This window comes from Trachypithecus francoisi, unplaced genomic scaffold (genome assembly GCF_009764315.1).
Source record: "Trachypithecus francoisi isolate TF-2019V2 unplaced genomic scaffold, Tfra_2.0 Lachesis_group11, whole genome shotgun sequence".
NCBI classification, from domain to species: Eukaryota; Metazoa; Chordata; class Mammalia; order Primates; family Cercopithecidae; genus Trachypithecus; species Trachypithecus francoisi.
The window spans coordinates 126,500,207-126,525,382 of record NW_022681456.1 but is presented as its reverse complement, the minus strand read 5'-3'; the positions used below and the strand labels follow the sequence as shown (position 1 = coordinate 126,525,382).

General features: G+C 47.8%; 1 protein-coding gene across 3 annotated transcripts in view; it reads left to right on the top strand.

Moving 5' to 3' along the window:
* NTF3 (neurotrophin 3) overlaps positions 1–25,176 on the top strand; it is a 65,130-nt gene that overhangs the window by 1,064 nt on the left and 38,890 nt on the right. The window contains exon 1 of one of the 3 annotated variants that reach the window (XM_033223123.1): positions 530–900. The exons of 1 other annotated variant lie outside the window; for it this stretch is intronic. In XM_033223123.1, coding sequence (XP_033079014.1) covers positions 655–900 — 246 coding nt within the window. In that variant the 5' untranslated portion in view covers positions 530–654. Of the gene's footprint in view, positions 1–529; positions 901–25,176 lie in introns of those variants that run through there. One more of the 3 variants, XM_033223125.1, reaches the window with a different exon arrangement.

Below are 25,176 nucleotides of genomic sequence, written 5' to 3'. Positions count from 1 at the left end.
ACCCCTCTACCTTGACCTCCCTTGACCGCCGGCACAGCGTCCTGGGTGCGGGTGCCCCGGAGCGGCGAGTTCGCCGGGGAGCGATTGTCCTTGGGCGTGTTCGTGTTGTGGGGTGCGGGGAGGAGTGGCGGGTGGGCTTGGTAGGGGTGGGGAGAGATCTGGAGCTGGAAGGGTCTAAGGTTTGGAGGAGGAGTTTACGCCTCAGACCTGATCCGCCTGAGGAAAGGGGCAGGAAAAGGCCCTCATGCCTGGTAAAGAAAATCTTAAAAGAGATGAAAAAGAAAAATTTCAAGAAAAAGAACAACTAAAAAAGGCTGAAGACACTAACATGTAACCTGTTACGATACATTTAATGTTTCGTTTTTTCCTGGATCTCTAAAAGGGAACTCAAGGGTGGGGGTTACTGAAGACTACTACTAATTTGGAAGTTTTTGTTGCTGTTGTTGTTTTGTTCCGTTTTGTTTTTCAAGAGGGGCCAGGAGAAATGACTCCTTCCCCGCCGCGGGTCCCGAAGCGAGGTCCGAGGGGCTCTGGGGCGCGGGCGTGCGCGGCGCGGCGCGGGCCGGGCGGGGGAGGGCGGCGCGGCGCGGAAGGGGTTAAGGCGCTGAGCGCGGAGCCATCTGGCCGGGTTGGCTGGTTATAACCGCGCAGATTATGTTCACGGGACTCAGAGTTGAAGCTCCTCTCCCTACCGAACAGCTCCGCGCACCGCCCCGCGACACAGCCGGGCGCAACTACTTTCTTCTCTCTCCTTTCTTTCTTCCTCTCCTTTTTCCCCTGCTGGGTAGTGGCTGCGGCGGGGTGGGGGAGACTTTGAATGACCGAGCTCGCGTCCACCTTTCTCTTCATGTCGACGTCCCTGGAAACGGCCACACGGATGCCATGGTTACTTTTGCCACGGTAAGGGGAGGCGGCGGGCACGTTGGGTGGGCAGGTTTGGGGATGGGGGTCCACGTGGGGAGGGATTTTCCAGTGAACCGGCGCGGGGGCCCCCAACTCCGCATCCCGCCCCACCCCCATTGCGCCTCGCTCACTCACTTTCCCGGGCTTGTGCCTTCCCCGAAGTTTGCGCTGGGATCTGCTCAGGCGGGCGCAACCGCAACCACGCCGCTACACACACACGCGCACACACACACACACACACACACACACACGGACAGCCTTCTCCACCTCCTCCCCTCTTGTCCCTCGGCTGCCCAAGAAGCTTCCCTCAATCTGGGAAAGTGATCAGGTTTAAGGGACCTGGATTGGAAAGGGTGGGGGCAGGAGAGGGGAAATGGGGACGACGAAAGAGCAGGAAAGGCATTCAACAGAAGCAACCACCTACCACCCCCAACCGACCCGTCTGCTCCTCCGGGAAAGCTCCTAGCGCATACTCTAACAAAAGAGGGTGGCAGACAGAACCCGGGCCGGGCAGACAGAACCCCGGGCGGGGAGGTGCTGCCGCAGCTCCCCTGCACACGCCCTGCACCCTGCCGGCCACTGAGCCTGATTCTCAGCTTGCCCCAGCGCCACTCCGGCCGGGGCGTGGGCTGGGGGAGGGGACGCGCAGCTCAGGACCCGGAACGTCGCGTTCCAGTTCTGGGAGTTGAGACTCACCGCCCTGCGCCCCGTACCTGCGTTGGAGTCCCCCGAAAGGTTTTTTTTCAGAAAAGACCTCGCGCCCCGGGCTCCTCTTGGCCAGCGCCCACCCGGTGGCCACCCCACCCTGGGCCTTTGCGCAGATGCTGGAGCTCCGTACGCAGCCCGCACATCTGGGATCCCGCCGGGGAGCGGCGGGCACCCGGGCCCGGTCATCGCTGGGGATCTCCTCGCGGTATCGTCCAGCCTGTTCTCGGACTTTGAGGGGTGGCGTGGGAGGCTGGGAGATCTGGGCACCCGCGCAGCCAGCCAGGTCGAAGTTTGAAGGTCCTACGACGGACCGAACCGCCCCCATTACCCCAGAGTTTTACTCAGTGGTGGATGCTCCTGATGAAATTTGGGACGCTTGGGAGTTGAAGGTTAGGGAAAGGAGGGGCGAGGGCCGAGGGCATGGGGTGGGGGAGTAGGATTCTGCTTGTTGCTCTCCGCGGGAGTGGGTGCGCGTCCAGGAGGCGCTGCTTCTTTGCAGGAGTTTGGCTGCGGCGTGCGTTGGTCGTCTGTGCTTCAGATGCATAGCAGTGAGACCCCTGCGTCGAACGGCGTCGGGGCTGTGGACTAGAAAGGATCCCTTTTGCTGGAATCGAGGCTCGGGTGGGATTCCCGGTGGGGGAAACACCAAAAATACCGTCTGGCCTCGGCCTCTGGCGGCGGGCGGCAGGTTCTGAGCCCGAATGGAGGCTGCTCCCGGGAGCGCCGGGCTCAGAGCTAGAGAGCTCGGGAGACTGTGCGCCTGTGGACTTGTTTATGTGTATGAAGAGGTGGGGGCGGGGGCCTGCTGAGAGGGGAGGGGAGCCTGCCAGGGGAGGGTGTTTCTCCTGGAGCCTGATGTTTGTAACTCAGCTGATTGTGGAGTGTACTGAGCGACCTGCTTTTTAAATAAAGAGATGCCCTCTCCTACCCCGCACAACAGCGAGGAGGAAAACATGGAAGCGCTCTGTCCTAAACGTCAGGATGGGAGAAAGTTGTAACACAGAGGAGACTTTTCCAGCGGTCCTGTTTTCACAACGCTCAAGTTCTCCAGCATACTCAGCCTGCCTCCCGCCTGCCCTCAATTCCTTTCTGACATGTCACACAAAGAAAGCTGAGAGGTAGAATGTAGAGGATAAAATGCAACCGCTTCTGCCTTGGGCGCAAACACACAGACTTGGGTATCGCGTCAGGAGTTAAGGGGGTTGGAAAATAATGCAGGCTCCTGTAAACAGTGTTGAAGGGAGGTAGAAAGTCTGGGGTATTTCCCCTAGGGAAAGTGTGTGGGATTTTGTGTTGGTGAGGACTGGAGTGTAGCTGGACTTAGAGGGTTTGGTTGCGTGTGAATGGAATCTGCTTATCTGTGGAATGAGATTGTGACCATTAAGTGCGTGGTCAGGGAGGGATGGGGATGTTTTTTCAGAGAGAGAAAGAGAGAGAGAGTGTGTGTGTGTGTAGGGGGGGGTGGCAAAAGAGCTGGAGTCCCATCCCTCTCTGGTGCCTGGTAGGTGTGTGTTTCTGGGGAGTCTGTTGGATGGGCATCTGTGTGCTTAGCGGGAGACAAGAGCTTGCAGGAACATAGGTGTAGCTAATGCGAAATCTGTGCCTATGAAGGGTGTCAGAGCAGGAGGAGAGGTGCAGCCTGTTGAAGACAGATGGCTTGTGCATGCCTGCACAAACACATGGAGTGGGTGTGGTGTAGGAGGGCGGCTGTGTGTGTGAGCGAAAGGTGGATGCATGTGGAAGGTTGGGCGCCTGAGAATTACCAAAGGGATGTGTGTAGGGGGTGGGGAAAGATTATCTGGGGCGAACGGAGTGTGAACTTTATGAGAGTGCACTGGGAAATTTGGCTGGAATGGCATTGGGGCATGTAGGGGGTAGAAAAGTGTGAGCTCAGATCCTCTTTATGGAAAGACAAAGCATTTGCAGGAAAGGACACCGAGTTGGGGTTGGTGTTTGCCTCCCCTCTCCTTCCTCCCCAGAGAGGAGAGAATTGGAGGAGGCTTAGAATGAGGGATGTACATTTAAGGGGAAAAGTCCTTGTGCACTGGCACTGGGTGGGAACAGGAAGAGATGTATGCGTAAGACTGAAGTAAGTAGAGGAATACACTATTCATGCCTAGTGTCAGGGGTGCATGTTGTATAATGTTTTGTAATGGGTTTCTTATGTAATAGGGGAATTCACTATCACCAGTTCATATTGATAATCAATTAAAGCTAATGGAGTGCCTACTGGATGCTCAGCCCATTGCTGGGTACTGGAGCATGGCACACTGCCCTGGAAAAATTCCTTCTCCAGGCTCCGCTAACTGATGCAATTTTGCCAGAAATAGACAGAGCTCGATGCTTGTTGAGGTTTCTTCAAGGTCTGTAATTCGGTTTCTAGAGATGTTTATGGATCTTGGGGGCCAAAGGGAAGCTGACTTGAAATATATCTCTGGTTTTGTAAAAAGTGGGACATAAAGATAGGGATGATGTAGACTTTTGTGTATTGGAAAGCGAGCTGGCTGGTGTTGTTTCTTGTGTGGGGTGTGGGTTGGGAATTGGAGGGTGTTGCACTTCAGGTCAGAATGCAGGTCCAGATCCCTTTGAGGACTGAGTTTCTAAGAGTACACAGAGCCTCCTTCATAGCTGGAATGAGACTCGTTATGTGGAGCTGGAGAATGGTGAAGTCATGATCAGGGAAGAAATGGACTGGGGACGTTTGTCATCTTTGGTATTTTCTGGACTATGGGTGTAAAGCTAATGTGAGTGTGTGTTTGAGGGGTGGTGTGTGTGCACGTGTGTGCATATGCACTTTGGCCTGCAGTAACGTAACTGGGAGAAAACTAGCCAGGTGGATATTCTGGCTCTTGTGAAGGGGGTGCCAGTATGTGTTTTTACAGGAATTCTGTGTGTCTGAGGAAGGATAAAAATTGTCTTGGATACTCAGATGTGCATCTCTAGTGAAAAAAGGTGTACACAAAAGAAGGGCCGTAGACTTTGGGGAATGAGAGAAAGGTGTGGTTGATCGGGTCCATACCCTGAGATGACTAGTGAGGCAACTGGGTAGGAACAGAGTGAAGGCTGTGCTTTCGTGATGCACATATCTGTCTGTCTGGACCAGATGATGGGGAGCCCCATTTGATTAGGCTCTGACCATGGTTGGGCGTATGTTTGGGAGGACTTTATTTGACTCATGACATGTTTGAATTCATGAAGTTACAACTGTGCCATTTTAAGGGTCTACCTTAGTTTTTAGGGGGAAACTCATCTGTATAAGAGTTTATATAGGGCTTGACTATTGGTCAGAAGATCGGGGACAGATATTTCTGAGGGCAGGGTGGTGAAGTGGAAGACTTTGGATTGGAAATGCCTTAGTTCTAGTCCCGTTCTATCATTTGGGAAAGTGTGACTTTGGGGACCTTTTTAATCTCTTTAACTCTCTGTTTCTCTTTTTGTAAAGTGGCAATATAATGACTCAAGGAGGAGGAAAGTTCATTCCTCTTTTCCCCCATCAAAACTTGGTGTGTTTAGTTGTATACAGCTGTACAAAGATGAAATGTAATTAAATACAGGTGCTAGCATGTACGTAGGTCATTGCGAAAATAGGATCTGGACCTCTTTCTCTTCACAGTGCAACTTAATCAGTAGTCATGATGCTCATCACATCTCTACTGCTCACTTGCTGTGTAAATGAAACTTTTTATAACTGCCTCAGTTTACTCATCCAGAAGCTGGAGGCAACCAAGCCTAGATTATAGATAATGGAAATCTTTAAGATCTTTGAGCTATTCAGAGGAAAGGTAGTCTAAGAATCAATGTTATTAATGATCAGAGACAGACATTTCTTTATTTTTAACATCAGCTATGCAGACCACAGCACCAAAACAAATGCGACTTGGAGAACAGCAAAAATAATAATTGTCCTTGACATAGGCACCATTTGAATAAAAGAGGAGCAAACTCCAGCCTGCCTGGTAAGAGGAAAGCCTGGGCTTTGGATCTTTGCAATTCTTTGTGCCCAGTGCAGCAAGCTGGTTACAACCACTCTCCCCAGAGATGAAGATGGAGGCACAGGGGGCCACGGAAACCCACTGAAACCTCCAATTCCTCCCAGAAGTTAGCACATGCTGTCAACTCCTGGCTCAGAGTCAGGCTCCCATCCTTGAGTTCAGTGGCCATAAATAGGAGCTAAGCTATTTCCAAGAGGCACTAAACTAATTCTGTTGCTTTTCTTGGCGAGATTGGGCCAATTAAGTTGATTGGAAGAGGTCACTGCTGATGGGTCTCACATTCCCCAGGCGGGACAGGCCAGCAGAGTTTAATTACATAACATTTCCCATCTCTGCAGTTCTACTCCCAGATGTATCAGATGTTCAGGCCTCTCCTCTTCCTCTACATTCAGGATGCCTGATAGAGCAGGCGGCTTCTGCTGCAAGCTTCTCCAACCTTTTCCCGAGCAGTTACAGCACTCCCACCCTAACTGGAGGGCATGTAAATCTGTGCATTGCCTGGAAGCCAGAGAGGACATGCGGGCCGACACAGAAGATCTTCAAAACCCACCACCCTGCCTCAAGCCTCAGCCGCTGCTATTTTACTCTTGAACAAGGCAGGCAGTTTCTGGCATTGGGGATGTTGAACTAATGACCGTTGCTAGGGTTTTAGATTTAGTTTTATTTAAAATTGAGTTTGTTGGAAAAGGGCCAAATCTTCTACTGGAGACAAGCCTAAGCCCTGTGTGTTGCTGCTGATAAAGTCTGTGGATGTTCTTTGTGCATGGACAGGTGTGTGTGGAGTAAGAGGAGACCACGGGATGTGCATGCGTGCGTGCTGGGGGACACGTGAGCACAGGAACTGCCCTGGGTAGACAGGGAGCATTTGTGTTATGGGTGGCAGGTATCTGGATGCTTAGCTCAGATTGGATTGTCATTGGATTGCTTCTTACAGGTGGGCCAACCTGAGAAAAAAAGTTGGGGACACCTCCTTTCAGATCGTTTTTATATGGGCGTGTTGAACTTTGAAGTATGAGGCCAGTGTAGGTATTACCTCATTCTTGCCTGGATGGATTTCTAACAAGACTGAGGCTGGACAAAAAAAAAAAAAAGGTCATTCAGAGGACTCATTTTAGAACCTGTGAGGACACATGTAAATGGCCCCAGAGTGTTAAAATATTTTTTTTGTTGTTGTTAATAGTTTTCCATAACTCAGCCTTTTATTTTACCTACAAATACTGAGAGGCTAGAGGTTGCACACATCCCCACGTGGTCAGAATGCATTTGCTCTTCACGTCCCCATCTGTGCCATGGTCCTTCTCAAATAGTATTAATTGGGAACCACTGAGGGCTTGCTGTGGCTCTGGGTGTCCTCACAGGACAAACCTATGACTGACTGTGGTCTCATTGAAACAGAACAGATTTTGACATGAAATTTGGTGTGGTCTGTTGTGATTGCTCACTTTTTAGTAACATCTCCAGAGAAGACATTTGTTGAGCCCCATTTTGTGTGTGTGTGTGTGGGTTTGTTCAGTCAGAGATTTTTGGAAAATTTAAGGCCGGGGATGTTGGAGGAAACAGTAGCTTATAATCTCAAGAGCCCAGGCCAGGGTGACCTTCAGTAGCTTGCCTGACTTGGAGGTGGAGGACCAGGTTCAATGACTGGGCTCTGTTACTAATTACCTGCTGTTGTGTGACCCTGGACATTCTCTCTAGGACATGACTTTGCCATCTGTAAACGAAGGGCTTGAATTAGAAGATCTCCCCATCCCATTCCAGCTCTGCCACTGTAGGATTCCACAGTAGCCACATCCTCCTACCTAATCAGTGCTAATTACCTCACTTGGAGTGCACCCTGGCACGCCCTTAATGAGCTCCTGTTTTTATCTTTGGGGAATGGCTGAGTCAAAGGCAGAAAGGCATGCAAAGAATTTGCCAGAGAGTTTCCCTTTGGCGAAGAATGCTCCTGACGTTGGCTTAGCCTACACAGGGTGTGCAGAGCTGAAAGGGGTGGGATTTGGCTTTCTGATAGGTCTGGTGCTAATCATTCAGCTTCCACGTGAATGTCTTTCAGTGGCAATGTCTCTGACTAAGGTAAGCATCCATCTTTAGGAGGATGGATGATGATGATGATGACAGTTAATATTTGAGTACTTACTGGGTGCCAGGCATTATTACAGCCATTACATGGCATTACCTCAGTACTCAAAATAATCTCATTTACAGATGGGGATACTGAGGTTATGTGAGGTTAAGGGGTATGCTGATGTTCTTGGCTTTCCAGCCTGAAGTCTGTGGCATCCCAAGCCCATCACCTGCCAGTCAGATTCTGTTTTTTTAATGTTCTGTGATGTCATCCAGATGGGAGCTGGGTCCATCTTCTTCTGCAAAGATGGTCACCCCATGGGGTAACCTGCTGCCCGCCCCCAGAAGCTTCCTTTTCATGTGCAAGACAAATGTTTAGGTTTTCTAGACACCTGCTGGCAAGCATGTGTCAGATCTGTCTCAGCTTCCATTGGCCCTCCCCCTTTACTTCTTGTCCTGTTGACAAGGGAATCTGCCCTTACAGAACACGGGTATTGATTTAAGCCACAATTGCCTCCTTGTAAATTCTATAAAATTGGAGCTGGACATCTGGTTTTGATCCACATGCCCATGAGAGGTGGTAGGTCCCAGCATTCTTGAGTCCTGGAATTGCACAGAATCAAAATGAAAAAGAATATGAATGGAGAGCATGAGGTCTCTTTAGAATTTGGAAGACAGCTTTCTTTGAGAGGCTAGGGAACTCACACCACTTAGACTGGGGCCAAAGTGAAGGTAGGTTTCTTGCTGGGAGGTTGGGGGGCAGGGGTCGCTGCTAAAAACTGAGGTCCCCAGGCTGTGTTTGATGCAGAGCAGAGCAGCTGTAGAGACATCCAGCCGAGGATTGCCACTGCCCGCCATTCTCAGGACAGTACCGGAAGTAGAGAAGCCAAACACGTTCTTGGGGTGGATGCTGCGCTTTTTGAAGGTTGTGACTAAAGGCTCATTCCTTCTTCCTCCACTGATTTCCCCACCATCACTACCACATGTACATCATCAAGACAGTTAAGGACAGGTGACTTTGTTCTGTTGCTTAAAGGTATTTGCATGTACAAATAAATGTTGAACACTCACCGAAGGCCTATTAAACCCTAGGTACTCAAAAATTATGTATTTACTTTGCTTGAAATAACTTTTCATGTGTAGGGTGATCATTATTTCCTTTATATGGAGTATATAGCCTTTTAAAAACTGATAGCCAGGTTCTTGCAATTTACTTCCCTCTTCCCTCTGTTTCTAGATCTAAGATTCCAGCATTTAAAAATATCCTTCTCTGGCTCTGAGGGATCCCTTAGGGAGTTTGCTTCATGTTCTCAGTCTGAGATTAGCTCCATCTCATGTCTAGAGGGCCTGCTTCTAATGGTTCATAAGGTACTTCCTTATGAACTGGGTTCAAGAGGAAGACGCAGCCCTAGAAATCACCTGCTTTCCCAACAGGTGTGGCCCATGGTGTGGCGAAGCCCGGTCCTCCTAACACCCACCTGGCTACCTTAAATAGCTTGCCACATTCTCCCTGCAGAGAGCCCAAACTAGCTGTGTGACTTTAAGCAAATCGCTTTCCCTCCACGGGCCTCTCTTTTCCTGGAGAAGGGAGGAGTTGGACTTACTAGAGGATCACAAGGACACTACCAGTGTGACAGATCACATCTTCCACGATTCCGCTGCTCCCTCGGCCTCACACTGTGGCCCATGCCTGTGATTTTCAGGTATCTCTGCTGGCCTGGAGGACTTATGTAGAGAGATTTGGAGGGGGTGGAGGAGGAAATTAAGTTATGTGATGCCAGATAAGTCATTGAACATATGGATGAGTGCATGTTTATGAAGCACTGAAGAAATAAGCTTGCCAGATTTGTGGCGGATCTTGGGTTGGAAGTTGGGAGTATGGGAGAGGTTTATGTGGGATTAAAATTGTCTGTGGGTAGCTGAATTCAATAAGCTAAATCAGAGAGATCCCAAACTCTGAGCAGAGAGATCAGACCCCACCTCTAACTGCAACAGAGACTAACTACAATTTTGGGAAGTCCCTGAACCACACTAGGTCTCATTTCCTCATCTATTAAGAGCTACTGGCTTTGATTATCTCTAAAGTCTTTCTTGACTTACCACTAATTAAATTGTGAGAATTGGGGGCTAGTAGAAAAATCTGGACAAATGCATGGATGGAGAAGGGGATACCTCAAATGGTCTAAATATAGAGGGAAGTGTTCTGTGTGAGCGATACGCCTATTCTTGAATTGGAGATAGCACTGGAGGATATATTCTGTACGCATATTGTGTTTCAAATACCCCTCCATCATCACCAATGATATTAAAATCATCCTTCCCATATTTGCTTAACCTGAGAAGCCTCCATGCATTTCCCCAGAGAGCCCGGGGCTCCCTTCCCACCCTCCCGATGTTATACCACTTAGCAGCCTGTGTTTAATTTGCATTCCTAGAATATGAACTTCACAGAGAAAGGTATCTGTTGTTTTCATTTTTGTGTCCCCCAACACCTTGAATACTGACAGCCACAGGAATGTGTTGAGTGAACGAATGCGTGACCGATCATTGTGAGCTCAGAATGTGCAGTAGCGATGTGACGTGCCAGGAACTGGGCTCAGAGAGGTACTGTACCTTGCCAGGGCTTCAAAACATGTTACCTTTTTGGCCTGTCCCAAGGCTAAGGTCTTGAATGCTCAGTGCTTGCTGGCCAGAAAAGGCTGTTCTTACTCCCTTTTAGAGACCCTTCTTCCCCATGTCTTAGCCTGCATAGTTCTCCTGCAAATTGGGTTCTTGGTCATGGGGAATTGGGTGTCATTCCACATGCATTAGGGTAATTCCTCCTTAGACACTCAGAAAGCAACTCAAAACACACGTTTACAGATTATTCATTAAGCATCCTGTTGGTGGTCATGTGCTAGATGTTGGGGAAGATGCAGAGATTAATGTAGTGCTGCTGGCCTTGGGGTCTGGAAACTGGGGAAGGAGGCACACAGGTTACAATCATAGTGCTCCAGGGAGAACAAGGGAAGCAAGGAAGATGGAGTGCAGGGTTCCCACTTCAGGTGTTGTTTTTCAGTACGAACCATGATTGAGAATCCTTTTGGTTCAGGAGCAAGCTGGAGGGTCCAGGAATGGTCTCCACCTCCGCATGACAGTGTTTTTCTTGTCGCTGAATTCTCAGGGCTAGGGTGATGGATACTCAGAGACTATTGTAACGTGAGCCCTTGGTTCTTGTGCGGAGAGTTGGGGAAACGTGCATGTTGTACAGGTGTTGGGGCTTGGTGGGGGCGTAGGTGTGCGTGCTCACGGGGTTACTTCTCAGAAGTATCCCCGCTCGTGGCATGGTGGGGGTGAGTCCACTTCAGGCCCCTAAGCTGTACTTCTACCTCCTGCCTAGTTACACAGAGTATGTTGTCTCTGTGACCACTTCTGACACAGGAACAGACTGCCATCTACTGTCCACTTCTGTCCTCTGAGTCCCTTCTGCTCAAGGAGGCATTTATTTTTTTTCTCATCTTGTTTTTAATAGGTCCAGACACCAGGAGAAACAGACACGGAGTCCTATTTCATAATTTTTTTAGAATTTAGAAGGGAGCCTTTAAAAAAACATAACACATCTGTGAGGTGGTTTTCTTATCTGTTTACAAAGGGGCCACTCTGCTGCCACTGAGTCTTCCTAGCCACTGTGCGAGGTGCCATGTGGGATGCCAGGAGACACAAAGCAAGGTCTTACCTTCAGCAGCCTTGCAGTCTACTTGGGAATACAGGATAGATTTGCAGAGAAGCAGACTACAGGATGTGGCAGTAGGTGTTTGGTAAGAGGCATCTGGGTGGTAAGGACTACAGAGGTTTTGGGGGTTTGGAGGAAGGAGGAGCCCTTGTAGGCTGGGGGATTTGGGAAAGACCAATATGGGTCTCCTTTTAGCAACCCCAGTGTGTGGGAAGAGTCTTCTAAGAACTGCGTGATGTTGTGGGACAGGCTGTGAACTGGAAACTCAGGAACCTGGAGGCCCTGAGGTCTAGTCCAGCTTCTGTCAGTCCTGCCCTGTGACCCAGGGGCTTGGGTTCCCCATCCTCAAAGCAAGGCTGTTGGTCTTCTTGTCATGTAAGGGCCCTCACATCCCCAACCCTGCATCATGTACCACTCTTGCATGCCGTGGGAGGTGGTTTCCTGGTTTTCAGCTTGTCAAGAGCAATAGAGTCAATTGGATCCCGTGTGGAAAGGATACCTGGATTCGGAGCCCTTTGGTCATGACCCCACACACAGCAGGAGAAGGAGAATTTCCACAGGGGAGTTTTGGGTGCTGTTAAAATACAAAGGGGGGAATGTTCTATGCAGCCTCTGCATGCTACTTCTCTCCAGAGCTTTCCTGGACTTTCTTTCCAAAAATATATGTGCATGGCACTTTGAGTCCAAGATAGCTCCCCCAAAAGAAATTGTTTTAGTATTCCAGCATTGTTCATAGCTCAAATCTAAGATTCCTTCACATGAGAATTCATTCCATGATTGTTTTTATGGAGGTGTTCTTTGAGTGTTTGAGACTTTTGGTGGCTGTGGATTAAAATGCAGAAAACTCATGTAACTCATTCTCCATAACTCTGTAACTCATGCACTCCTTGTCTCTTTTTCTCTGTCTTTCTTAGCATTTAAACCACCACCAAGGAAGCCTCGAGTGTGTTTATTGCGTATTCTTGCCTTTTGATGTGTGTGTGTGCATGAGAGAGAGAGAAAAAGAGAAGGAGAGAGGAGAGGCGAGCGAGAGAGAGTACAAGAGAGAAAGATATTTTAGACTGTGCTGTATTAGCAAGTCTAGGAAATCAAGTTGAATTTGGATTGGGTTACAGGTTGAGAGACCTCAGCTCGTCACTGTAATCCTCTGACATTTCCCTTTTACTTTTTGGCTCTTGTTTGAATCAAGAATACATCTTCCCATTCCCCCTTCCATGTTTACATCTCCTTTTGGGGCAGCTATATAAAGTTACTGTCTGTCTGCAGCAAGTCTCCTTAGTTCTTTTGGGGACTGCTCGACAGAGGCACAGTCAAGGATAGAGCTATTAGAGACGGTCAGCTTTTGGACAAAGAGAAAAAAATATGTTGGGGAATTGGAGAAAGGTTCCAATTGTCGATCATGTGTTTTCTTGTGGAATACTGATGTCTGTGACTATTGTCCACAGAATGAGAGCGTGAGCAGGGGCTGGGACAGAGATAAAAGGGAGATTCTCCCCAAACCAACCAATGTGTAGACAGAGCAGGAGTCCCCAGCAATAGACATGGAGCCAAACAAGCCTGGGAAGTAACTAGGAAACTTCCTGGTGACCTGAGATGTGTTTTGTAATCACTGGTGAAAGGAGGAGGAGATGGGAGTAGAGTAAGTGCCATGGGAGGAGACCCCAAGGTGAGGGAAAGCAGAGACTTAAAGAACTGAAAGAAGCCCAGGGAGGGGATGAACAGAGAGCATCTCACATATCCCGTATGGATAATGTTGACCGTATGGTGGAGAGGTGGGTGGGAGCCAACTGGGAGGTTACTTTTTTTTCCCAGAGGCATGGGAGCTATGGAAGATTCTGAGAGCACAATTAAGCTTTTGTTTTTAAAAAGATCCCTCCGGCTGCAATGTGGCTCTTAATAAAGAGCTGTTCAGTGAAGGAAGGAATGGCTGATGGTTGGATCGATGGAAGAATTAATGAATGAGCAAATGAGTGAATGAGATGCAGAGGGAACACAGCAAGCCTGATATGATCTCTGGTTACTTTGACCAGTACTGGCTCCAGGGGCGATTATCTCAGCCTGGGAGGCCAGGGAGAAACGCATTGATTGGAATGGCTCTGGCTGTGAGGACACATGGATTAAAATATCTGATATTTTAGGGTGGTTGATAGTGGGGAGGACTTCTGAAACTTTTTCCTTCTTCTATGCATTTCCATCCTAATTTGATTTCATTCAGGAGAAAAAACAAAGATAGCTTTTGAAATTACATCCCAGAAAATTTGAAACTATGGCAATGACGTGCTCCAGAGAGGGCTGCTTGCATGGAAGACCTTTTCATAGGCTCATCGTGGAACGGGGACAGATAATACAGTTTCTTGGGCATACGGAGGGGTCCCAGATTTCTGGACATCAGATTCACCCATAGATGATTCCTGTGGATTAAATGACATGTGTGTGTGTGTGTGTTTCAAGTTTCAAAGTCTCCTGAAAATTACCAAGTGCCATTGAACATTTTTTTTGTTGGTGGTGGATATCTAGATAATTTCTTTCAAGGTCACATTGTTTAGCATGTATAAGGAAAGTGTGTGTGGCAGAGACCCAGATGGACACCCAGCATGCCATCCAGTTGACTGGGGGGGTTGGGAACACTCCTTGGTAAAGCCAAAGGGAGCCAAAGAGGACCTCTAATGTCTTTGCTATCCCATGTCCTGACTATTCCAATTTCACCTTGCATTTTGAGATCTTTTAACTTTTGCTAACAGTGACTGCTCAGGATGTCATTCAGACCAGTTACGTTTGAATGTCTAGGGTTGGGATAGAAGCTCACGAGGTGAATGCAACGTGCAGCCATGTTGAGAACCACTAGCTGACACTGTTAACCTACTCTGCCCTCCTCCTTGCCTTTTGGCAGCTTTGCCATGATATTGGTCCCATCCTCACCTCAGTGCGCTGAGAACTACTCACTTAGTTAAGGAAGTTCTGCTAAGGATGTTCAGCTAATTTGGGCTAAGGCCTCCTATCCCCTACAAATCCAGCATTTGCTTCAGAAATTGGAAGCTAGGAGGACAAGACAGGTTCATAGCAGATTCTGAAGCGTCATCTGCTGAAGGGGGAATTGAGGATGCGTGGCAGGGAACAGCGGGGAGAAAGACCAGCATCCACGGGGCAGTAACAAGATGCAGACACCTATTTATATGTGTCATCCTAGTTCCCCCTGCAGCTCCCAGGACCGGATATTCTACCAGGCAGAAATACCAGGTTTGCAGGCACCTATTTATATGTGTCATCTCCATAGTTCCCCCAACAACTCCCAGAGGCAGATATTCTACCAGGCTTGAGGGCACAGTTTGCATAATGCATTCATAATGCAAAGTGGTTTGTGACCTTGGAATGATCAGACTTCCTACACTGGTTCTCCCCGATAATTTGCATATCAGCCAGATACCCTTCTCCAGGGTTAGCTATGATCAGGGCTGCTGATTCCTGCCACTGATGGCTCAATGGGAAGGAAAGCACCTATCTCCTCTCTCTGTTCTATGGGATTCAGCAGTCTTGGGCTGGTCCTTCCAGGAGGCCTAACCTGAAGACATGCTTTAATAAACAACAGGCCTTTGTATTAAGAAAGTAGTGGTTCTCTTCCTTGCCATTTCCCTGTTAGGAAGCCATGGCTTGCAGGACAGCCAGGGAGTAGAGGTTCAGAGAAGGAGGCTAAAAAAAACAAGACCTGAAAACGTTAAGTTTCCAACCATATATTCCCAAATTGTAGAGTGGACCATATGGAATCATTGCAGTCCCTGGGTTTCTCATTTACAGCTTTTGCAAAAGATATTACTATGTATGCTGTCAGGCTTGCTGCAGCCGGATGTCTAGCACCCATTGCTAAGTGCATGCTTCGGTAAGAGCTTTGGACTTGGGATTCTCCAGACTGCTGAGTGACCTACGTGTAGTTTAGCAACATAATGCTCGGAATGAGCCACGCTGACCTGATGTGAGGACCGAATGGTAGCCGGAGAGAGCAGGCCAGGTATAGTGGGATAACCATGGTCTGCAGAGGTGGGCAGGCGGGTGGACACAGGCTTCTTTTGCACCAGGTACTACTCCATGAACTGTACATCATGGAGACAAGCCCTGCCGAGAGCAGTGGAAGCGGAAAAACACAGGCCTATCTCTGTGTCTATCATGTAAGTAAGTCTCTGTTGGCTATGTGTACCTGCCACCATCGCCCCATCCCACCCCAAATATACAGCATCACCTTCAGCTGTGGCTTTTGCTTTTTGATTAAGGGACAATAATATTTCCAGGAAGGAGAAGAGCGATAAACAGAAGTATTTATGTGTGAACACTGGGCAATTTATTGTTTTTCAAAGTTGAATCTAGAACATGTTCGCAAGAGACCGTAAATTGAGTAAAAAGTTTACTATCATATTAAGGACTGTTAGGTACAACGACCGAAAGAGGAGTTAAGAGTGGTCCTTCAATAATTCCCCTGTGGGATTATGCACATTTAAGGAAAAATGTTCTTCAGGCTACTTCTGCCTTAGAGCTAAGCATCATTACAGTGAAATAGAGAGAGAAGTAACTTTTAAGCAGGAGGAACCAAGTTCTAGTTCTATTTCTGTCAATCACTGTAGGAACAACCTCTCAAAGCCTTCGTTTCCTCTTTTGTAAAGTGGGATAATAAACCCTACCTACTTAACACAATTAATGTAGGGTTTCAGATGAGATGATGCATAGGATCGTGCTTGGCAAGCTGTAAATTACAAATATATGTTATGGTTTCAGCTGGTACATTCCTAAGAGAATAGCACATTGCTCTGTTTGGAAGATGGCTCTTCTCCAAGTCAGGCTGGGATAATGTTCCCTGACAAGACACTGCCATACCTAGGGGTTCCCCAAACATTGTTTCTGGGAACCTTGAGGAAGCACCATAAGAAATGGAATAAATGTTACAGCGCGGGCTTGAAAGAATAACAATGTATCAGTCTACCTATTTCTGATAATGTCATCTTGGGAGAAGAGACTCAGGGTAGCTTAGTGAGGGACATGGGAATGCACTGGGCTGTAAAAATGGTGTCCAGGTAACCTCGGTTTATTTCAGTGTGAGTTGCCCACACTTCTGCCAACCCAGTCACCTACTTCACCCCCAGCTGCTCTTGAGCTCTCTGCACACACTTGCATTTCCTCTTACATGAGAATGGATCTCATTGCAAATCTAATAGATTCCCCTACCACAATGTCCCCTGCCTTTTTTGTGTACTTCATTTATGAAAATACCTTGACACATCCATATTCCCATTTTTGTAGATACGGTGCTTTATGTCTTTGAGATTATTAAACACTCACGCTCCTTTCTGATTGCTCTTTTCACCTCTTCTTTGGGCTTGGGCTTTTCTGTTGGTGGAATCTGCTGTTTCTTTTCATGGTGCTGGCTCTCCTGAGTTGGGTGGTTGCTTATTCTTATGGCCAGTGTATCTTCTGTGACAGATTCCCCGACGTGCTGCCTCAGATGTGGCTTCTGTGCTTGGTTTTAGCTTTTTATATGGGCTGTCATGTCCTGAATGGTGACCTTCTTTCAGGGATTTCTCACAGCTTCTAGCTAATGAAAACCCCCCTTCTTACTGTCAAACCTACACAGCTATCATTTTATTTTAAATGTACTTTTTGTTACATTGTTTTGGGAGTAGGGCTGGAAGGACTTGCTAATGGACGAATGGTGGAAGGTGAGAGAAAGAAAGATATAATGGAAGAAGGAGCAACCAAAGCCACAGAAGGAAGCTACCCCATTGTTCTTGGATTCCTAAGCCTACCCAAAAGAGCTGACTTACTTTACAGTTTCTGAGAGAACTGTGTGTGCTGTTGCTAGAAGCACAAGAGAAAGAAAAACAGTCAGAATGTTCAGTATGCTTCATTTATCTAATGTGAAAAATGAACTCTGCCCAGTGATTTAATGGGCATAAACTGTTTCTAAAAAAGCTGCTCGTTCGGCAACGCACTTCTGAGTGCTTGATATGGTAAGGTATTGTGTTCTGTGCTGGAGAGGAATACAAAAATGCATGGTTCCTCACCTCTGAGAACTTATAGTGCATGTAAGGAAATAAGACAATCCCTACTGAATAACACTCAAGAAAGAAATGACTAGGGCCATGGAATGTAACACACAGAGGGTACCTGGAGTTCCTAAGACTTCTGATGGGTGACTGAGGAGAGCCCTGGATCAAGTAAGCAATTTGAAGGGATAGGGGTAGCACAGACAGCACAGAGATGGAAACAAGCGTGGAGTGTCTGGAGCTTGACCAGTATGCCTGGAAGGGAGGGAGTGTATGCAGAGCATTCATAGGAGCTGTGTCTCGGGGCAGCTTCCCTCAGCCCCTCCCAGGGCATCAAGGTTTTTGGAGAAAGAGCCTATTGCTCACTCTCCTGGCGTTTCTCCTTTTTTTTTCTGCTTTCAGTTTGTTCTTTGAACTTTTTGGAAACTTCCCGTTCTTCGTTTAACACTGTGCTTCATCTCTTGGGGTTCTACGTTTTGCAGGTTGTAGAGCTTGAGATCCAGCCTTCCCAAACTATTTCTTTGAATTTAGCATTTGGTGTGGGTTTGCTATTTTGTTGCCATCCCAGTCTCAGCAAAGAAATGACTTACCTGCAGCATGGGCAGGGCTTCAGAGATAACCCTAACATTCCTGACTCCCGAGTTTATAGAGCTCTGCCAAACCTGGCCTTGCGGGAGTAAGAAAAGCGCTAACAAGCCATCCTCTTTGGTGTCAAGTGCAGACAAATCACTTAGCCCCTCTGAGGTCCGCCAACAGTAAGCTACTGGTTTGTGAAACCCCAGGATAGTCCATCTGATTTCAGTCTTGCATTTAGTCACTTAGAACATTCTTGCACATGCATTTGCTGGCTCATGTACATACAAATATACACATATCTCTCTTTGTGCCCTTTCTTAGCCTCTGATGATATCTTCTCCTCCAGGAGGCAGGAATCCAAGGCTTATAAACCATGACTTCTGGAAAGTTTTTCCTTCTGCTTAACCAGGGTATCATTTTTTTTTTCTGCCTTCCCCTGGAGAATCATTGGCCACTGGCCTAGTGGTTGGGGCAAGGATCAGAGGTACTTTGCATTCTGGGGTTTGTCCCTAAAGGCTCGGTGGGACTCTGCATTGGAGTCTGTAGTCTGGCTCCACTCCAGTACCTTAACTGATCTCTTGACTACCAGATGGTCCAAACTGTGTGGATTTGGAAGAGCAACAGACAGCCCTTCCTCTGGGCCTCTCCAAGAACACAGCTCGGTGTCTAGACAACCTTAGAGAAACACGGCAGAGAAAATCACAGTGGAGCAGCATGGAAGCAGGTGAAACCCAGACCTAGTATCTTGTTAAATTCCATCCTGGAGTGGAGATACCAGAGGAGCAAGTATTACCTTTATTAAATGATAGAAATTGTTAGGGATTTCTCTGACTTCTTGTAAGGTTGGATAAACCCCAAAGTGAAGAGAATTTTTGCTCCTTGTTTTAACCATTAGGAAACTCAAGACCCTGCTACAGTGCTATTGGTTTAAATTTTCCCCATCACATCGCCTCTGCAACTTCTGAATGGCGGCAGCCATTTCTTAAAATTTCCCTGCACTGCCACTCAGACAACAAGAATAGATTTGGCCCTTTTCATCTCAAAATAATGGTCATGATTAATAATTATTGAACTGGGAACCATACTCAGCCCTCTGTATGTGATCTCAGGAATCCTCACAGTACTCAGTGAAACAGCAATTTTATTATTCCATTTTTGCAGACGAAGTAACTGAAACTTCCACACATTTTCTACTTTGCACCTAAGATCATCTGAGAAACCATGTTGTACTTGTTTTCCTAATGTATGATCTGTTCTTTCTATTATAATGTAGATTCTGTGAGGACAGGGCTTTTTGTATCCTTGCTTCATCGCTGTATCTCTAGCACCTGGACTACTACAGGGCACCTGGTGGTTACTTAGTAAAAGGTTTTTCAAATGACTGAGTAACTCATCCAAGGTTAAATGTCTAAGAAGTGGTGGCACCAAGCTTAGGATGACTCTTTTCTGATTCCAGAGTCCAGACAGTCCTAACCACTGTCCCACACTACCTTCTTGTTTATTTTTGAGTCCAGACAGTCCCAACCACTATCCCACACTACCTTCTTGTTTATTTTAAAATCATTTTCCTTCTCTTCAATCCCTCTCCAGTGCCTTACACCTTCTTTCTGTAATTTTAAGCACAGCCGCAGTGAGCTACCTCAAGTTTCTCATCTGTAAAATGGGGATAATATAATGTAAGTACCTTATGGGATTGTTCCCCTCTGCATGGTAGCCTCATCCTACTCTGCCTCCTAACCATGGCCTTTAAATCAGCAGGTAGAGTTAATATATTCAGTTCTTTTAATCTAATCTGAAACACAAAGCATTTGCTTCCTTAATTCAAGATTTTTGGCTTTCCCTAGATTAAGCTTAAAGCCAAAGAAGTACCACAGAACTGATTGAGGCTGCCAGAAGTACCATTCTCTTGCACCCAGTAAGTGGGAAGTGGAAAAATAACAGCTAAGGCTTTGGGGGTCCTTCCAGAAGTAGTTATGACATCCAGCATTCTTTCTGATTATGAAGTAAATATCTGTTCTAATGCATGTTCAACATAGAGAGTTAAGAAAATGGGGAAAGAATAAAGAATGAAACAATGACCAGAAATACCATCAATACCCTTTGACATTCTTTCTCTGTGTGTGCATATGTTTGTGTGTCTTTGTTTCTGTGTCTGTCTGTATGTATTTCCTTTATTTTTGTTTTTTTACTTTAGTTTTTAGAGACAAGGTCTTACTTTGTCTTCTATACTTGCGTGTGGTGGCATGGCAATCATGGCTCACTGCAACCGCCAACTCCTGGGCTCAAGCGATCCTCCTGCCTCGTCCTCCTGTATAGTTAGGACTCCAGGCAAGGATCACCATTCCTGGCTAATTTTTCAGTTTTGTAAAGATGGCTCTCACTATGTTACTCAGGGTGGTCTCAAACTCCTGGCCCAAAGCAGTCCTACCACCTTGGCCTCCCCAAGTGCTGGGATTACAGGCATGAGCTACCATGCCCAGCTCCCTTTTATAAATAAGGGGTTCACCATACTATAGAAACACTTTTTACCTGGCATTTTCCAGTTGTTATTGCTTGCATTGTGCATATCTCCCCATGTCTTTTTTTTTTTTTTTTTTTTTTTGACGGAGTCTCACTCTGTTGCCAGGCTAGAGTGCAGTGGCACAATCTCAGCTCACTGCAACCTCCGCCTCCCGGGTTCAAGTGATTCTCTTGCTTCAGCCTCCCAAGTAGCTGGAACTACAGGCGCCCGCCACCACGCCCAGCTAATTTTTGTATTTTTAGTAGAGGCGGGGTTTCACCGTGTTGGCCCAGGATGGTCTCAATCTCTTGACCTTGTGATCCACCCTCCTCGGCTTCCCAAAATGCTGGGATTACAGGCGTGAGTCACCGCACCCGGCCCTCTCCATGTCTTTAATTATTCTTGCATAAGATGATTTTTCACTGCATAATATTCCATCATGTACCACTCTTCAACCATTTTGCTTCTGTGGTACATTTTCATTTTGGTCACACTTTTTATACTACAGTTACCATCCTTTTACATACATTTGAATACACATATCTGGCTATTCTGTCAGAATAGATTTCCAGAAGTTACCTTTCCAAGCTTGAAGATGTTAACATTTTAAAGAAAGGTGGTTCTTCTTGAAAGCCCTGACAGCTCTAAGAGGGGAGCTGGGGCTGATGGTTACCACAGGATAGCAGAAAGGCACACTGGCTGGCCCGTGTGTACCCACACATCCCCCAACCCGGGGCAGCCTTGGAAGAGCACCCAGGATTATGAGAAAGACTGTCACCTCGCCTTTGCTTCATTAGCTGATGCGCTAAGCATATGTGCTTTCTTGGTCTAATTTTCAGATTGGTCTTCTCCTATTTTCTCTCCCTACTTCCCATCCGACCTTACAGCTAAGCGCACCTCTCACACAGTGCGGTGGGAAAGAACTGTAAGGCAGGAACCAGGCTGGCTTGACTGTGAATCCCAGCTCCATCACTTACGGTCCAGGTGACTGAGTAAGATCCTTTATACATCCGTCATCCTCAAGCTTCTCATCTGTAAAATGGGGATAATAATGTAACTGCCTTCTGGAATTGTATGTGGATTATATGACTGAACACATGTAGAATGCTTAGAACAGTGCTTGGCATATGAAGCATTTAATACATGGTGTATTAAATTAATTTTGAAAAGAATAAATTAATAACAATGATGAACATTTTCGATACCTGTTTTCCTATTGTTTTGACTCCCAAAGCCAGTTGCAAGCATATTTAGCACTGTGGTGTATGTGTGACTTTCTGCAAAGACTTTTTTCCAGTCCCTGATACCAGCTTTCTCTTCACCTTCAGTGTTTCCTACCCTCCTGCCTCCACTTCCCTAAGAACATTGCTATTTTACAGAGTGTAGGCTCTCCTCTGGCTTCCAGATCTACCCACATGTGCATGTTTCTCTTTACCGTCCCTGTTGGACTCTCTTTCCTGATAAAGTTTATTTGCTCCAGTTGGGGAGAACTGGAACCTGGTCAGCAGCTTTTCCAGTTGGCTTTAGCTGTGCACTGCGTTGTAAAACTGTTCTCTCTGTTGCTTAGAAATCTCTTTGATCCATGTTTAGCTGTATTTGTTCTTCCAACAGATGTTTTGGGTAGCGAGAGGATTTTCTTCTCACATTTGCCTGGTCTCATGCCCCTTCATGCTTCCCACTTGTTCAGGATCTTTTCGCCAGCTGACCACAGACGGGGGCCATCTGTCGTGAAGGTCTCCCTGGCCCAGCAGACCAGGAATGGCCCAGCAACCAAGACTTTCTGAAGGGCTTAGTGAGGGGGAGGAGGGAGGAAGATGTTGGAGCACTGTGTAGGGTACAGTTAGAGTTTCCTAGACACATTCCAGGAGCTCTTTTGATCCAAGGTATACATGATTTGGCTTGTGCCTGTGGCAGGTCAACAGAAACGCAAACTTCCATTGTCTCCTGTAGACAACAGAGTGAGGCCCTGGGGCATGGCAGGTAGCCTGAGACTTGAGAAGTGTGTGAGTCTCCTGGGGCTGCCATAACAAAGCACCACAAACTGAGTGGCTCAGCACAACAGGAGTGTATTGTCTCACAGTTCTGGAGGCCAGAAATCCAAGACCAAGGTTGCGGTCAGGGCCATGTTTCATCTGAAGGCCCAGGGAAGCAGCTGCCCCACGCCTTCTCCTAGCCTCTGGTAGCCTCTGGCATTTCTTGGCATCTGTCAAATCCCGTGTCTTCATGTGGCTTTCTCCTTTGTCTCACACTGTCTTCCCTCTGTGCATGTCTGTGTTCAGAGGTCCCTTTTTATAAGGACGGCAGCCCATTTGGATTAAGGTCTACCCTAATGATCTCATTTTAACTTGGTTACCTCTGTAAAGACCTTATTTCCAAATCAGGTCACGTTCGGAAGTACTGGGGGTTAGGACTCCAGCATATCTTGGTGGTAGACACAATTCAACCCCTAACGGGAAGGAAAGATGTTGGACACCTGTAACTCCTCCAAACACCCACAGAGTGCAGGGTGAGCTGTGTGCTAACACACAGTCAGTTCTCTTTGCGGTGACGAGGCCTAGGGGCAGAGCCGCAATGTGGGTTCTCTGTCCACGCCAGCAACAATAACAACCAGGGAAGAAAGCATCTCGTTTTCCTTGGCTCAGTTCGGCTTTTTATGTTTTTAGCACAATGCCTGCCTTGCTCCTCCAACAATTCCGGAGTCTCTCGGAGCTGTGCAGGGAAAGCAAGGACAGCGGCAGGGAAAAGGGGGAGTAGATAGAGGGTCTTGGAAAGCAGAGGGGCCAGGAAGGTATAGCGAGCAGAGCAACGCATTGGTAGGGAGGTGCAGAAGGCTGCTTGGCAGCCAGGAATTCTTGCCCTGGCCCTGCCAGGAGGCTGCATGTCTGTGGCCTAGGCGTTTAACTTCTCCGGGCCTCAGTTTCTCTGTAGGCAAGATTGGGAGGTAGATGGGTGCTCTCTAGGATCCCTTCCTGGCCAGAACAGCATTCTCAGCTGGAGCTTAACGTGTGGAGCAAATGGGAGCACGGGGCTCTGGCCTCCTGTAGCGAGCACAGCCCCTCTTCCTGTGGAAACATCTTCCAGTGGGGCTGCCCTGCCCACAGGGTCATGCAGCACACATCTGCTGCCTGCCTGCACTCCTGAAACAGCCTCCACTTCTCCCTTCCCAGCTTCTGTCTCTCTGCACATGCAAGCGTGCTACTCCTTTTCTTGATCCCCATTAGTATTCTTTGACGGCATACATCTGTCTTCAATCATTGTCAGCTCTGGGAGGCCAAGCATAACCCATGACTGCCTGGGTTAGGTGTTGTGAGCTGTCCAGGAGGCAGGAGGACGATGCATGCAAGTCAGGGCTTGGGGCAGAAGTGCCTGGGCCTGACCTCCCCTTGGACTCCAGGAGTCCTGTCCTAACAGAGCCCACAGACCCCTATCCATCTGGCCTCAATAACCCTTCCCCAACACACACACACAGCCCCTGTGATTGAAGGGGCCCCAATTCCTGTTCATGTCCTCCAGGATAGCCCACCTGCACCCTCGGCAGTGAGAGACCAAGATCTATTCCCTGTTTAGATGGGTGCTGGGGACAATGGAAAGGAGGTGTGGCTCAGAGAAGTTCATGTCTTGCTCAGGACACACAGCAGTTGATCGGGAACATGCTGCTGACTCCAAGATGCTGCCTTGCAAGGAGCTGGCTCTATCCTTCTTTTGTCTGAAGTGCCTTTCCTGGGTGGTGAGGGATACGCAGGCAGAAGTGTCAGGAGTGAGGGTCAATGGTTAGAATCAGGCAGTCCACAGAGTCTGAGAAAGCAAGACATTCTCTGGCAGGCTGGGGGTCATGATCACCCACCCCAGCCCAGATAACCCTCACAGCTGTGTGGGCCACTAGAGAAAAAGGAGGGCATCTTTGGGGCAGGAGAGGCAAGTATTTGCTTATCTGTGACATCTTCCTCCAAGCATGCTGGGACCTCCAGTCAATGATGGGCTGTCAGTCATCAGCTGGGGTTGAGCTTTCCTTAGCAGGAACACTGGTCACTTGGGCTGGGTTGGTTCTTAGTGGTACAGGATGCACTGCAAGCTTTAAATGCCAGTGGCATCATCCCCTTCCAGTCACCATGGCAACCTTGACACATTTCCAAATGCCCTGTAGTAGGGCAGTGATAGCTCTTTTGAGAATCACATAGAATCTCATTGATTGATGAGTGAAAAACAAATGGATGGTAGCTTGCTTTTGTGATTTTTGCAGTGGCCTGTAGCTTCCTTTACTCACCCGAGAAATCAGTGGGACCCTGGGAGCCGTGTACCTCTCAGACCCAGGGGGAATCCATCCAAGAGTATTGAATCCATCCCCACTTGTGGGACTGACGGCACCTAACCACCTCAGGCAGGGTGGACCTGGCTCCTCAGAGAGCTCTTGGGACAGAGGGGAGAAAGGGTCTACATTCTGTTTGCAGCCCTGATTGTGAGCTCTGGGGGCCCACTTCCACCCCCACCCCCAGACCCTGGAGCAGGCACTCAGGGTCGGAGCTCTGCTGAGTGTCTGGCTCTGGGAGGGGAGGTTTGTGTAAGATTCCCTCCCACAGCTCAGCACAGATGGGATGACGAGGACCAGATTCTGTTTCTGGGCTCTGATATTTGCCAAGACTTTTACCAGGCTTCCTGGAATAGACAGGGAAGCAGAGCAAGCTCCCGTAGGTCAAG